General features: G+C 61.1%; 1 protein-coding gene across 1 annotated transcript; it reads right to left on the minus strand.

Annotated features, from left to right (window-relative positions):
* Window positions 1-682: 682 nt before the first annotated feature.
* VSTM2L (V-set and transmembrane domain containing 2 like) lies at window positions 683-8,903 on the minus strand. Its single transcript, XM_027645961.1, has 4 exons — window positions 8,020-8,903; window positions 5,832-6,001; window positions 4,686-4,736; window positions 683-2,092 (listed from the first exon to the last, which is right to left on the minus strand). The coding sequence occupies exons 1-4, from the start codon at window positions 8,066-8,068 to the stop codon at window positions 1,781-1,783; spliced, it is 582 nt and encodes a 193-aa protein (XP_027501762.1). The 5' UTR covers window positions 8,069-8,903; the 3' UTR covers window positions 683-1,780.
* Window positions 8,904-13,349: the final 4,446 nt, after the last annotated feature.

The following is a 13,349-nucleotide window of genomic DNA, read 5'->3' on the forward strand; positions in this document are numbered from 1 at the left end:
GTATTGCTCATGGCAAAGTGGAATTTTGCACCAGCAGCCTCTCACCCTGCAGCACCTAAATGTTTTTCCCCTGTGCCCTTTTCTCCCCAAGGCCACAGCTCTCCAGGTGGCAAAGGTGACCGTGGCTCCACAGGCACCAGCCCCCTGTGCCCATTCCTGCCCCTGGCACAGGCTGAAACCAGCCAGCTGCTCTTACTCCTTCACAACACAGTGAGGAGCGAGTAACAAGCTGCAAGAGAGCTGGGGGACTTCAGGCATCTGGGGCCAGGCTGGGCATTGCCAGTGCTGGGAGCTGCTTTCCCACCAGAGAGGCAGAGCCAGGTCCCAGGGGCACTCAGCACCCTGCTTTGGGAACCCCCGACTGTTAGGCTGGAAACCCAGGCTGGTGTCAAGGATGGCAGCCCACCCAGCCACCCCCAGTTCGGAGCAACCCCAGCTCACCTGGGACCTGGACGTATCCTGCACCCCTCAGGGTGGCAGCAGCAACTTCCTCCCAAGCTGGGCAGGAGCTCCCAGGCTGCAGCTTTTAAATTCTCCGAGGCTGCAGCTGCAGGTGATCATGTTGGTGCCCGCCCCCATCGCCATCCCCATCCCAGCCCCACCAGCCCCGTTTTAGCCAAGGCAGTGCCAAAGCCGTGTCCCCTCGCCGTGCCACAGACAGAGAGCACAGAGCCAGAGAGGCTTTGTTTAAAGAGCTTTATTAGCTGCAGCAGGTCTGGTGGCGGCAGGCTGGGTGGCACGGGCGGGGGGTGGCAGGGCAGCGGTGCCTGGCACCCGGGCAGGGAGGCTCGGGATCCCCCTGTCCCTCCCCACAGCTCTGTCCCCAGTGGCAGTGGACACCCGAGGGGACACTGGGGACAGGCTCTGCCATTTGCACTGCGACACAGGAGCCCGTGAGCCAGACCCTGGCCAGGGCAACGTGGTGCCGTGGCGTGGGAGGGAGGGATGCTCAGCTGGCAGGAGGGGCCAAGACCCTCGCCGACACGGGCAGCAGGATTGGGGGAGCACGGGCAGGGCTGGCAGATGAGCCCCTCTCCTCCATCAAATGCAAAGGGCAGGAGGAGTGATGGGTGCAAGAGGCCAGCTCCGACGGCACAGCTCCCTGGGCACACACGGAGCACGGGCAGCTGCCTGGCTGAACAATTCACGAGTGTGCCAGGAGCATGCCAGGAGTGTGCCATGCCGTCCTTCCTCTGCTGAGCTCAGGCCTTGACGTGCTGGGGGGCTTTGGGGCAGGCAGGGGCGGGGCAGGGCAGGGCGATACACGCGGGCTGTAGGATGGAGGCTGGAACTTAGATAAGCACTGTGGGGCTGGAACGGAGCAACTAAACGGGGCAACCTACGGGAAAAGGCGGCTGGTTCTGCGAAGCACAAGGGAGGGCAGGGAAGGTACCGTGGGCAGGGGGGTCTCCACTGGGTGGAGAGCTTGGGCGCAGCACAGCCCGCGGCACTGCGGTGGCATCGAGCAGCGGGTGCCCGCCCACAGAAGGCCGTGGGGATGAGGACCAACCACGTGCGGGCACACACCCTGGCCCCGGGCACAGTCCCAGCGATGCGCCCCTGGCACGGACACAGTCCTGCTCCCGCACCAAGCCCTGGCACCGCTGCACCACAGGGCTGGGGGGAGAAACCTGCGGCGGCCTGTGGGAGAGGGAGGTGGTGGGGGGTGGTGAACAAGATGGGGCGGTGGGGCCAGTCTCTGGCAGGGGGTGCGGGACCGTCGATGGCTCCGCTGAGTCCAGGGCGGAGGGGGGCTCCGGCGTCCCCCCACACCGCCCGCCTACAGCACACAGGACGTGTCTGCCGAGCGCTTCTTCAGCTCCCTCCCGGCTTTGTGGTGGTGGTGGTGGTGGTGTGCGTGGGCTGAGCCCGGCGCGGCGAGCTCTGCCAGCGGGGCCCCCCGCAGCTCGGTGTCCTGGGGGTGCCCCGGGCCCCCCGCGGCCTCCACCCGCAGGTACGCCTTCACCTTGTGGTGCCGTGCCTTGCCGTCGCTGGAGTCGATCACCCGGCACTCGTACGTCCCCTCGTCCTCCAGCTTCACCCGCGACAGCCGCAGCTTGTGGGAGATGTTGCTGCCGACCACCTTCACCACCTGCAGCAGGGCAGATGGCGGGTCAGGTGGTCCCCAGGACTCCCACTGCCCCCCAGACACCCAGCTCAGTGCCACCTCCGACCATGTGCCACCATTCCACGCCCCAGGGGCGTTCTGGGGAGGACATGGTGCAGGTGGGCAAAGCAGGGCAGTTGGCACAGGGGGGACCCAGCCCCAGCCCAGGCCTATGGGATGATGGAAGCCCTGGCTCGCACCTGGCCACGCAGGGCTCGGAGATCGATGCGGAACCACGCTGGCTAATTAGCTTTTCTACCAAATTGATTCGCTCTCAGTATTTATCACCCAATGAAATTTAAGACTTACTCACTAGCCAGAGCCGTGGCTGCTCTGGGCTGGGTCAATAAATCAGATTTATAACCCGCCCCGAGGCCCCTGGCTCCGTTCCCTATAATCACACTGGATGGCAAAGGCCATTTTTCTACTTGCCGCTGCATTTGTTAGCTGAGGATTTTATGGTGTTTGGAAACGGGGCCAGAGAGAGGCAAAACCTGCCCCAAATGGCAAAGGAGGCAGCGTGGGGACCAGGACCCCTCAGTGTCCCCACAGCCACACAATGTGAGGGCAGCCAGCACATGCAGGCACATGCACACACCTGCTCACACCTGCACACACATGAGCATGCACACACTGCTGTGTTTGGCTGCCCTGCACACCATGGGCTGCTGAGAGGCAGCTGGTGCCACAGCTCATGGCCAGGGCCACCCCAAAGGGCATCTCAGGGCTGCTCAAAGCCCATGTGCAGCCATGAGTCCCAGTCCTGCATCGTCAGGAGTGGGGGTCTGAACAGGACAAGGCAAGGGGCAGGAGCTGCCAGGTCCTGGTGAGAGCGTGCCCAGATGCTGAGGCTGTCATGGGAAAGGAGCTTCAAAAAAATCTCTTTGTCGGGAGAGCCAGAAGTCACTGAAATTAATGGTTGGGAAATTTAGAACTAATAAAATAAAACCCCAATTTGCTGGTGCCGCCAGTGGCCACAGAGCCACTGCCCAACAGGTCACTGAGCCTCGGGAGGGAGGATTTTATGACCATCCATAACTCTTGTGGCCCCGCCAGCACAGACAGAGCAACAACGGCCCTCACTGACCATGGAAACAGGGCAGAGCCCCTGGCTCGGCCAGGGTGGGCAGATGTGCTGTGCCCAGACCCAGCTCAGCCCTGAGCCATGCAGGGAAAAGAAAAAAACCCCAGACTCGTCATGTTTCCCTTCTCCTCATCCCCACAAAGTGCGGTGGCTCCAGGCAGAGCCAGTGCCTCCAGCACCAGGTGTGTTTGGTGGATAACAAACGGCCAAGGGATTCCTGGCATGGTGGCTCCTGAGTGGGATTTACATCACCCCTCACTGTTTGGTGCTGCTGCTTGTTCCCAGTCACCTGCTGCCATGGCAGTACCACAAGTGCCATCAGAACCACATGTGTTCATTTACCTCCTCCATTCCGTAAACACTTCATGATCAAGGACATTCGAAATAACAACAAACAAAAGAGGTTTGAAGCTCCAGCCTCTCCCTGCTGGCTGGATCTGGAGGAGGCAGCAGAGGCGTTGCACCTCTAGCAGTTCAAAATAAATCCCAGTTTCACCCGCACACACATCGATTCCATCCCGGCGTGCAATTAACTGCCTAATTATGCTGAGATGAGGGGGAGTGTTCACCCCAGGATGGCTCCTTGCACCTGCCTTTGCCTCTCCTGCCCCGGGAGCAGGGCTGGTTTGGGACATGGGGAGCAGCACTCTGAGCCTGCAGACAGGGTCTGACAGAGCCTGGCAGAGCCCAGGCTCTGGATGCTCCAGCAGCAGCCCTGGAACTTGGCTGTTTGTGGGGCAGCAAGCCACAGCACCCTGGTAAGGGACAGATCCTTGAGGAACCTGCTGAGGTCTGGATGTGGATTGTGGGAGTGAATTGATCAAAGGGGACGTGGCCCCTGGAGGGGGATTCGTTACCAGCAAGAGAATCGTGAGCTGATCCCTGCAGATGGGCATTGAGAGGTGATGCCCTCTGTTGGGAAAGGTTCTGGCACTGTATTCCTTGTAAAAGACTCTTGGTCGTTTCCTGGGGATGGGGGACTAATCCTGGGCACCTGAACAGCCTCATCTGCCCTTGCTTGCTCAGCAAGGGAAAAATGGAATAACCAGGAGAGGCTGGCAGGGCAGCGGTGATGGTGGGAAACACCTTCTGACACTGCTCTGTGCCTGTGGCACCCCCAAACACAAAGCCCCCCGAGACAGGGAGAGCCAGATGCTGGACAGTGGAAGGCCAAGAGTGTTGTATTTAACTGATTAGTGTCTCCTCATTCTGCTCACATGAGCCTAAATGGCTTTGGGATGCTAATCCGCTGAGCCAATTGGATTATTTTATCCCGGGCATTAATGTGTCACTCAGATACTGGACGGGGCTCAGGGTTCAGGCTGTGCCAATTGGTGCCAAGGAGAGTAGGTCACCCCCAGCACCAAGCCAGGGCAGACCCAGCCCTCCCACCCCGGTGTTCCCAGCCTGTGGCACAGCAGCACCGGTGGGATGAGCAGAACATCCCAGTGAGCCCTCAAGTGCAGCCCCCCAAGAACCATCACCCAAACTCACGCTGATTTTGGTCGCGTCCTTCCCGGGCTCCTCTGGTGGTGATGATTTCAGCTGTGGGAGGAGCAGCATGGGGGGAGACCAGAAAGGGAAGAGAAATGGTCAGCTCAGCTGGGAGTGGGTGGGAGGTCACCAGACCCCTTCCCACCCCCAGGGTGGCTGCCCCAGGCAAGGAGGAAGAGGGAGAAGGGAAAAGGGGCTGCTCAGCCCCAGCATAGCCAGGCACCCAGGGCAGATGGAGGCACACCAGGCACCTGGTATGGGAGGAACCGGCAGTACCACAGCAGCCAGGGGGCATGGGGTGCTCACCCACAGGTCCCTGGCATCTCATCTCTGTCATCCAGGACTGGGGATGGAGCCATCATCGCTGTGGCATCACCACTGCAGCAGTGCCCCCCATCTTTGGAACCCTGTCCCCATCACTGCCAGCACCTGCCCCCATTCCTACCAGTAATCCCCTTTGGCAGCCACTGGCTGGGCATTCCCAGTGCCCCCACCACCCTTGGCCCCGCCACCCTTGGCTCCTGGCAATGCTTCTCTTGGCAGTGCTGCCCCAAGGCTTCTCAATTTATGGCAACACCAGCAGCAGCTCTGCCAAAGACAGGACAATAAAGGCTCATTAAAATCCCCAAAGCTGCTTCCCATTCTTTGGCCCTTATCTCTGTGTGAACAGAGAGAGAAATAAAGAGACGCTGTTTGCCGGACCAATACACAGGGAAACAGGGAAAAAAGGGAGGGACGGAGGGTGCAGGGCCAGGAAGGACAAGCAGGTGATGAGGTAGGCAAAGGCACAAGCACAAAAACAAGGATTCTACCTCAGACTGCTCACGGGGATGGGCCAGGCGGCCCCTCAGCTGGGAAGGGCAGCCAGGACAGCCCAGCCCCGCGGGCCTCAGAGCACCTCAGTGCAGAGGGATGCCGTGCAGTGCAGGATCCTGCACCAAGGGAACCCCCAGGCTTCCCTCTGTCAGTGCAGAGAGGAATGAGACCCTGCTCTGCAGGTCCGGTCAGCACTGGGAATGCTGCTGCAGTATGGGGTCCCCCACTAAACCCAACAGTGGCTGCAAGCAAAGCCCCTTCCCCTGGGTGAAGCAGGGAAGGGCTCTGCCTTTCTTTGCTGCTACGGAGGGGGAGGACGAGGGGCATTACCTGGCTGGAAGCCCACGTCTGTTTGTCCGTCCAGTCCTTGTGGTTGCGGACGTACCACCACTGGATCTCAAGGGAGTAGGAGGGGGAGCCGGTGCCGCGGAAGGAACACGCCATCTCCACGTCCTCGCCCGCCTGCGCCGTCATGTCGTGGGGGGTCTCGGTGAAGAGGGCTGCAGGAGACAGAGCGAGGGCTGCAGGTTCCTGCAGGGGCACACCACCCTCCTGGCAAAGGACAATGCCTCCAGCCACGTGAGCGAGGTCTCCAGGAGTGCCTGCATCCTTCCCCAGCCATACAGACCCCGTCCCCTCAGCAGAGCGGACAGGTCCCTGTCATCCACAGCTTCCCCTTGCCCACACCAGTGATCCGTCCCCAACCCCAGCAGAACCACCTGGCCCACCCAGCCCCTGGCACTTCCCAAAGAGCAGTGGGAGGAAAGGGAGGGAGCAGGAGCCTGCGGCCCCCCACTACCACAGGACCCCTGGGGCCTCTGCCCCAGAGTGAGTGCAGGACCCCCCGCACCTCCAAGGCGTAATAAATAAATGAAGCAAAAATCGCATCTCTCTCAGATCAGGGCACAAATGAAAAACAAATCCTCGGTTAATGCAGCCCCAAACAGGCTCCCACATGCCATATGGTTTGCTTTCCTCACTCAAAACAAATATTGTTCGGAGATGTAATTAGAATTCTTTTCATCTCCTCCGGAGAGATTGTTGTTCCTCCGTACAGACGGCCCCGGCGTGCCGGGCTCCGCCAAACGCTGCAGCCACGTTCTCTGATGGCTCCTGCACGCACAGCACCGGGACAGGGCTGCCAGCCCCCTGCACGGCACAGCACTGGGACAGGGCTGCCAGCCCCCTGCATACCCCATCACTGTTGTGGCTGCAGAGGCTGCCCTGTGACTCCCCTCCTCACCCACCACCTCATGCCGCCGGCGCTGCTGGCTCACAGTCACTGTGAGGTCCCATCGGTGCCACCAGAGCCCCCTGGGACACACAGCCTGTCGGGAGCAGCGCTCTCACCAGCCCTGATCCCTCTGAAAACCAATTATTATCAGCCCAGACGAAAAGCTAATACCTCTAATATCTCCCCGTCCCTCTGGACGCGTGGAAATCCCATCCACTTATCGCTTTCCTTTAATCCATCTCAGCAGGGAACTGAGGAAAATACCCAACACCAGGATTTACCAAGGCCGGGTCTCCTGGTGGGGTTCCCAGTGCTGCTCCCACACCCTGTTTGCCCAGGACCTGGCATCAGCAGCCATTTGGGTTCTGTGTCGGTGAGTGGAGGGAGCTGCTGCCAAAGGAACAGCTCCCGGGGGCCAAGGGCTGTGGCAGGAGCAGGAGGGTATCCTTGGCACAGGGCAAAGGCTTCCTCTGTGCTCCCACCACGGTGGTGCTGAGGCTGTTGTGTCCAGCTGTTAACCAGCACTTGCCCACTCATTCCCTGGCCACAGCCAGGATCAGGCTCTTTCCCCACAGGATTCCTGCTGGAAGAAGTGAAGGCCAAAGGCAGTGGGTTCAGCAGAGGCTGTGCCAGCCCTCTGGGTCCAACAGCTCCAGCAGTGGAGAGGCAGGGTGATGACCTGAGGGCTCCAGCCAGGTCCAAATTGTTCTAAACATGATTAAAATCTGGTCCCACAGACAGGAGTTCAGCAGAGGAGTGGAGAAAAGGTTGGATTGAATCAAGCACATTCTTTCTTTCTGATTTTAGTTGGGAAGCATATGTATTAATTAACGCCAGGGCTCAGCCACCTTCAAGTGCATCCAGAGGAGGGCAGGTCCCATGGATGGATGACCGGGGTCATCACCTTTGCTGGGGACAGATGTCTCTCAAATGTGTCCTACAGCAGCATCGTGTGCCCTTCCCAGTGGATGCCACGGACCTCAGATGCCTGGACAGAGGTGATGGGGTGAGGACAGGACTTGATGCACTGCCCAGCCCAGCTCTGCACTTCCATGAGGACATGGGCAGAGGGGATCAGGATCCCACCAGGCAGCCCCCAGCCATGAGTAGGCCCTTGGCTGGGCGTAGACCCTGCACCACGGCAGCCAAGCTGCCTGGACCCTGCTCCCACCAGCACCGGACAAGTCACCAACGCTGGCCAGTGCCTCAGCCCCTCCAGCACCTCAGCCCCCTGCCCACCCAGGCCCCTCTGTCACACAGCACAATCCCTGTCCTCCCACTGACATTGTTGCAGCGTCCTGGTGGCAAAAGGGAGGGGGCCGTTGGGGGCCATTGCTCCGTGTGCTTTATGGCCTGCTACCTGTCATAAACCGAGCACACCAGGATCGATAAATCTTCCAGGAAACAAAAATCAGGGGAAATAAAATGAACTCAATGGGGAAACACAGATAAACGGAATTGAAAACGCCTGCTGGGACAGCTTGGTGCTCTCATAAACCCGAGACAGACAGGCTGTGTGCTCCCTCCCTGCGGCGGCACCATCCCTCACCCGGCCCCGCTCCACATGGAGGGGGTCTGTGGGCAGTGGGGATGGGGCAGCCCCCACCTCCCCTGTGCTGGGGAAAGGGCAGGTTGTGCATCACCCTGAGTACCTGGAAATGACCCACAGACCCAGTTCCCATGGCCCCCCACCATAGCCCCCACAAGGTACCAAAGACACCCACGGCTGGAGCAGCACCGTGGGCACGCACTCGGGCTAATGTTTGTGCAAACATGTACTGGAGGGCAATTAAAAATGCATTGGACGTTTGCAAATGCCTGTTAATCACCCGGTCAGCATAGGCGCCTCGTCCGGGAGGGATTTTTCCCCTAAGCCATGGCAGTGCCAGGTAGTTGGAAGCCTCTTTCCCTGCCCAACAGAGCTGGAGCCCCTCACCAGAGCCACAGCTGGGCTGGTAGGGTGGCACATGCTGGGCAAACAGTGGGGCTGGGGTCTTGCTCTGTCCCATGCTGGGCACAGACAGAGGCTGGAGGAGCTGAGGAGCCCCTCTGCACCCACTCCTGCCCACTGGCATGTCCATCCAAACCCTGCCCTGCATCCCTGGCACAGGGCCGGTTCCGACCTGCTCGGTTTGAGCTGCACCACTGCAGGAAAAACAAACGTGCCTGACAGCATCCACCACTGCTGGCACCCTCCCCAGGCACCCACAACCCCTCCAGCACCTTCCCCTCCCCAGGTATCCCTGACCCGTGTGACTGATGGAGCAACAACCCGACTGCAGCAGCACCGTGTCCTGCTGGCAGCAAAGGCACCCGAGGCACATCCTGGCACACACACCGAGCAGGGATCCAGAAGGGGACGGATCCTCTTGGGTGCCACAGGACCCCCCACCCACTGTTGTGGGCTGCCTGAGCAGGACACACCCCGGGACATCGGAAGGTACAGAAGGCACCCTCCAGATGGATCCAGGAGCAGAGGCCTGGGCGCTACCCCAGTGCACTGGCCGTGTGACCCACACTGTCCCCACCGCGGGGACACCGGGTCTGCTGCACAAGTCGGGCTAGAGCCTCCCTCCCCTTCCCACCACCGCTAACAGCTGTGGATGCCTCTCCTCCTGACAAGCCTGCGAGCAGGGATGCTGACCCCAGGGCGCCGAAAACACATCACGGTGCAAACCGCTGCATAAACACGGCGTGACGGCGGCACTGGTGAGAGAGGGCAGGTGGCGCTGGCTCCGGCCGCTGAGCCGGGCAGAGAGCTCGGGCAGCGAGCACTGCTCCCCTCCAGAGCCATCTCCCTTCCCACGAGACACGTCAGGCTGGAATGTTGTGGCCATGGTTGAGGCCGGGAGGCTCCCGCCACACGCTGGGGATGGCAATGCCATTGCTCTGCCCCTACTTACTGTCACATTAGCAGCAGAAGGAGCTCAAATTTGCAGCATGAATTAAAACAAAAAAAATATCCAGCTAATTCAGTGAGACTGTGATCAGGCCAGCACTCACCTCACCGGAAAGGTGGAATTAACCTTGAAACCTGCAGGTATTTCCAGCAGTGCCCCATCATGTTTGGATGCTCCAGCTCCTGCCCCCAGTAGGTCCTTGCTGCCCTAATGTTTAACTGCCGCAGGGAGAGATGTCAGTGGTGAGTCCCCCCAGCCTGGCCCCGGGTACACAAAGCTTTACCCAGGCAAGGGGACTCACTGCTCCTGGCTGGCTCCTGGGGAGTCGCAGTTCTCAGACAATTCCCTCCCAAGGGGCACAAGGAGGAGTTGTTATTTGATAGCATAAGTACTAAAGCCCTAAAATGGCCCTTTTTGATAGCTCCCAGTGGGACCCCAGCAGCATGTGCAGCCATCGTGCAGCCACCACTTGCTCTGATGCTGCTCTCTGCCAGTGGATGGTTCCCAGCAGGCAGGAGCTGGGATGGGGCAGACAGGAGCTTTGCTCTGCTCAAGATCAGCCCCCTGGTGTCACACCCAGCACCCAAAACATGAGCCACCGGCCCTGGCAGCCACTGCTGAGAGCTGCCCACACCACACACGGTGCTGATACCATCCCACAGAGCTGGCAGTGCTCAGTGCTCACAGACACAGCCCCCTCCTGCCCAGCTCTGCCGGACCCATCACTGGTGGGCTCATCCCAGTCCAGCTCCACATGGAGCACATGCTACAAGGCACCAATTCACCCAACACAACCGAGCTCAGCTGACGTCCCTGGTGCCCAGCTGGGCACCCACTGCAGACGGAGCTGTAGGGAGTGGGAAGCCAGGCAGGAAAGAAGCCTGCAGGAGGGGAAGTGGCCATGGAGAAAAGGAGCTCAAAGAGAGCCAGAGCCATCAGCAATGGGGCCAGGAAGGGCTGTCTGTCCCGAGGCTCATGAGTCCCACTCAGTGAACCAAAATCCCAGAGGAGCTATGAAGGGAAGAGCATTCACCAGGTCCTCGCCTGGGTGCCTGCCCGGCCTCTGATGAAGAGGGGAGCAGTGGAGATCATCCAGCTCCCTGGCCCCCTCCAGGTCCTTGCTCCAGCCCTGCCGTGCTGCCCACGGCTCCCAGACCGTGCACAGCCGTGCCGGCTGCTGGTTTGATTCCCACCTCGCTCATGGGGAACGTTATGATTAAAATTAGCTGTCACTGTCCTAACGTAATAATTCCCAGTGTCTGGCCCGTCGTCTGTCAGCCGCTTCAAGGGAAGAGAAAGCCCAGACGTTTGATGAGGAGAGGTGTCAGATGTAATTGCGTTGAATGACTGCACGAACAGCAGCAGGAAAAACACATCGGGTGGAGAATTCCCATCAGGAAGTGTGAAAAAATCCGGCAGAATGCAAAGTGTTTATGAAAGTAATTGATAGAATAATCACCGGGGTGTGCAAGAACGGAGCAAGGCAGCGCCCTGGGGAGCCGGGGCCCCGCTCCCTCCAGCCTCCAGCCGCGGCTCTGCTGACGGTGAGGAGGTACCGCCTGCGCACGATGCCGGGAAGGAGACGGGCTTGTCCTCCTCACCGCACCTCTCCCCTGCCCCGCTCCGGAGCCAGCAAGCTGGGAAGGCGGTGGAGCTTCCCAGCCAGCGCGTGTGAAAGCCGATGGCAGCAGCCCAGCGTGCACAGGCTGCAATGGGGGGCATGAATAATTGAAGGCGCCAGCCTGAGGAGAGGAGAGGAGAAAGGGGGGAGAGGCAGCGCTGTGGGTAAGGGAGGGATGGCGGGAGGGATCCTGCAGCTCAGGCGCTCTCCCAGGGCAGATGGAGCCCATCCTGGCTCTATCCTTGCCCAAGGCAGAGCCTTTGCTGTGCGGGCAGGGAGAGGACTTTATCCGACTGTGACTTTTCCCTCCCCACAGCCCTGGCTGCCCTGCGAGCAGAGCCTCGCTGACCACTGTGGGGTGGCAGGATGGGGGAGCTGCCCGTGCCCCGGGAGTGCTCACGGTCACTGGGCCATGCCTGCGGAGCACATGCTGCTCCCGGTCAATTCCCTCGCTGTGAACAAGTTAAAAGGAAGAGCGAAGCCACTCCCGGGCTGTGCCAGAGCCTCGCGATGCTGCGGAGGCTCCTCCAGGCCGCCAGCCCCGGGCAGAGATGGCAGCAAGCTCCGGGCACTGCCTGCTGCGGGCAAAGCCTGGCAGGACCTGCCCGACCCCACCAGCCACAGCCGAATCCATCCCACCGGCCCTGCCTCCTCTCCCGCTCCACATCCCCGACCTGCCGGACTCTTCACGGTGCGGAGGGAAAGCTGTAGCAGCCTGTAATGAAATGATCAATCTCCGATCTGCTAAACAGCGATTTATACAGGTTTTCAGCACACACGGCTTTTATCAAATTGGTATTCACCTACTGAACACAAATGGCTTATTATACATGACCCACTTATTCACTGCTTTTCAGTATCGTTAATAAAGGTTTCTGTTGTGATTAAGTGAGTTGCTGCAGAACTGCTCGAGTAGCAAGCTGTAATGTGGCTCCAAAGTGCACTCACCCTCCCAGAATATTTCTTCTCCTTGGCTCCCTGCTCCCTCGCAGCGACCATTTCACTATTTATTTGCCTATTGCTGAATTTCTGAGGGGAGCAGCGGCGGCTAATGGAGGCTCCTCACCCACCTCTCCTTCTGGCATGCCAGGCTGGCAGGTCTGGAAACTCTCCCGTAATGATCCCCTCACAATGCAGAGGCTGATCACCCCTTCCCTGGGCAGGCAGGTACCTGCTGGCCCACACACTGCACTGCCGAGGGACACCGCAAACGGCGGGACACCTCACACCTTCCCCCCTGGCACGGCCCGAGGCGTTGCGAGCCTGGAGGCTCCTTGGGGCAGAGAGTGGATCCCTCTGCGTGCCGGAGGCTCCGGAGCTGGGCGAGGGGAAGAGCTGGGACCCCGAGCACCCAGCACGCTCCCGTGGTCACTCTCCTCGGGCTCATATTTCACCCTGCTCGTGTCACCCCAACGGAGAACGAGGAGGGTCTCGGCAGCCTTCTCCGAGGGGGCTCTGTCCCCTATCCCCTTCTTGGCACCCACAGGGAAACTGCCCCCACGCCAGGACAGGTTCGTCACCGGAGAGTGCAGGATGCAGAACAGGTTCTCCTTCCCCAGCCCCGGTGGGTCCGAGCGGACCCGGCAGCACCGACTCGCGGAGCCACCGCGCACCGGAGCGGGAGGCGGCGGAGCAGCCCCGGTGCCGGGGCGTGGGGCACCGCACGGCGGGGCGGGCGGCGGCAGCGGGCGGCGCACCGGGAGGCACCGGGAGGCACACGGACACGGGGTGCAGACGGCAGCGGGCGCCGGGAGGCTCACGGACACGGGGTGCGGGCGGAGGCGGCACCGGGAGACTCACGGACACGGGAGGCGGGTGGCGACGGGCACCGGGACGCACCGCGCAGAGCCCCCGACTCGTCAGCGAAGCGGCGGAGGCAGAGGCCGCCCCCCGGGCCCCGGGGACGGGAGCGGCGAAGCCCAGCCCCGGCTCGCCCCGGCCGCCCTCCCCTCCTCGGCGCCGCCGGCGCGACGGACCGCGACGCGGGGCTGCCCGCGGCGGCGGAGCCCGACCGGGACCCCCGACCCCCCGCACCCGTCCCGCTGCCCGGGCAGGGACCGCCCCGACCCGCCGCCAGCCCCGCGGGGCACCGA

This window comes from Corapipo altera, unplaced genomic scaffold, assembly GCF_003945725.1.
Source record: "Corapipo altera isolate COAL_440 unplaced genomic scaffold, ASM394572v1 64, whole genome shotgun sequence".
NCBI classification, from domain to species: Eukaryota; Metazoa; Chordata; class Aves; order Passeriformes; family Pipridae; genus Corapipo; species Corapipo altera.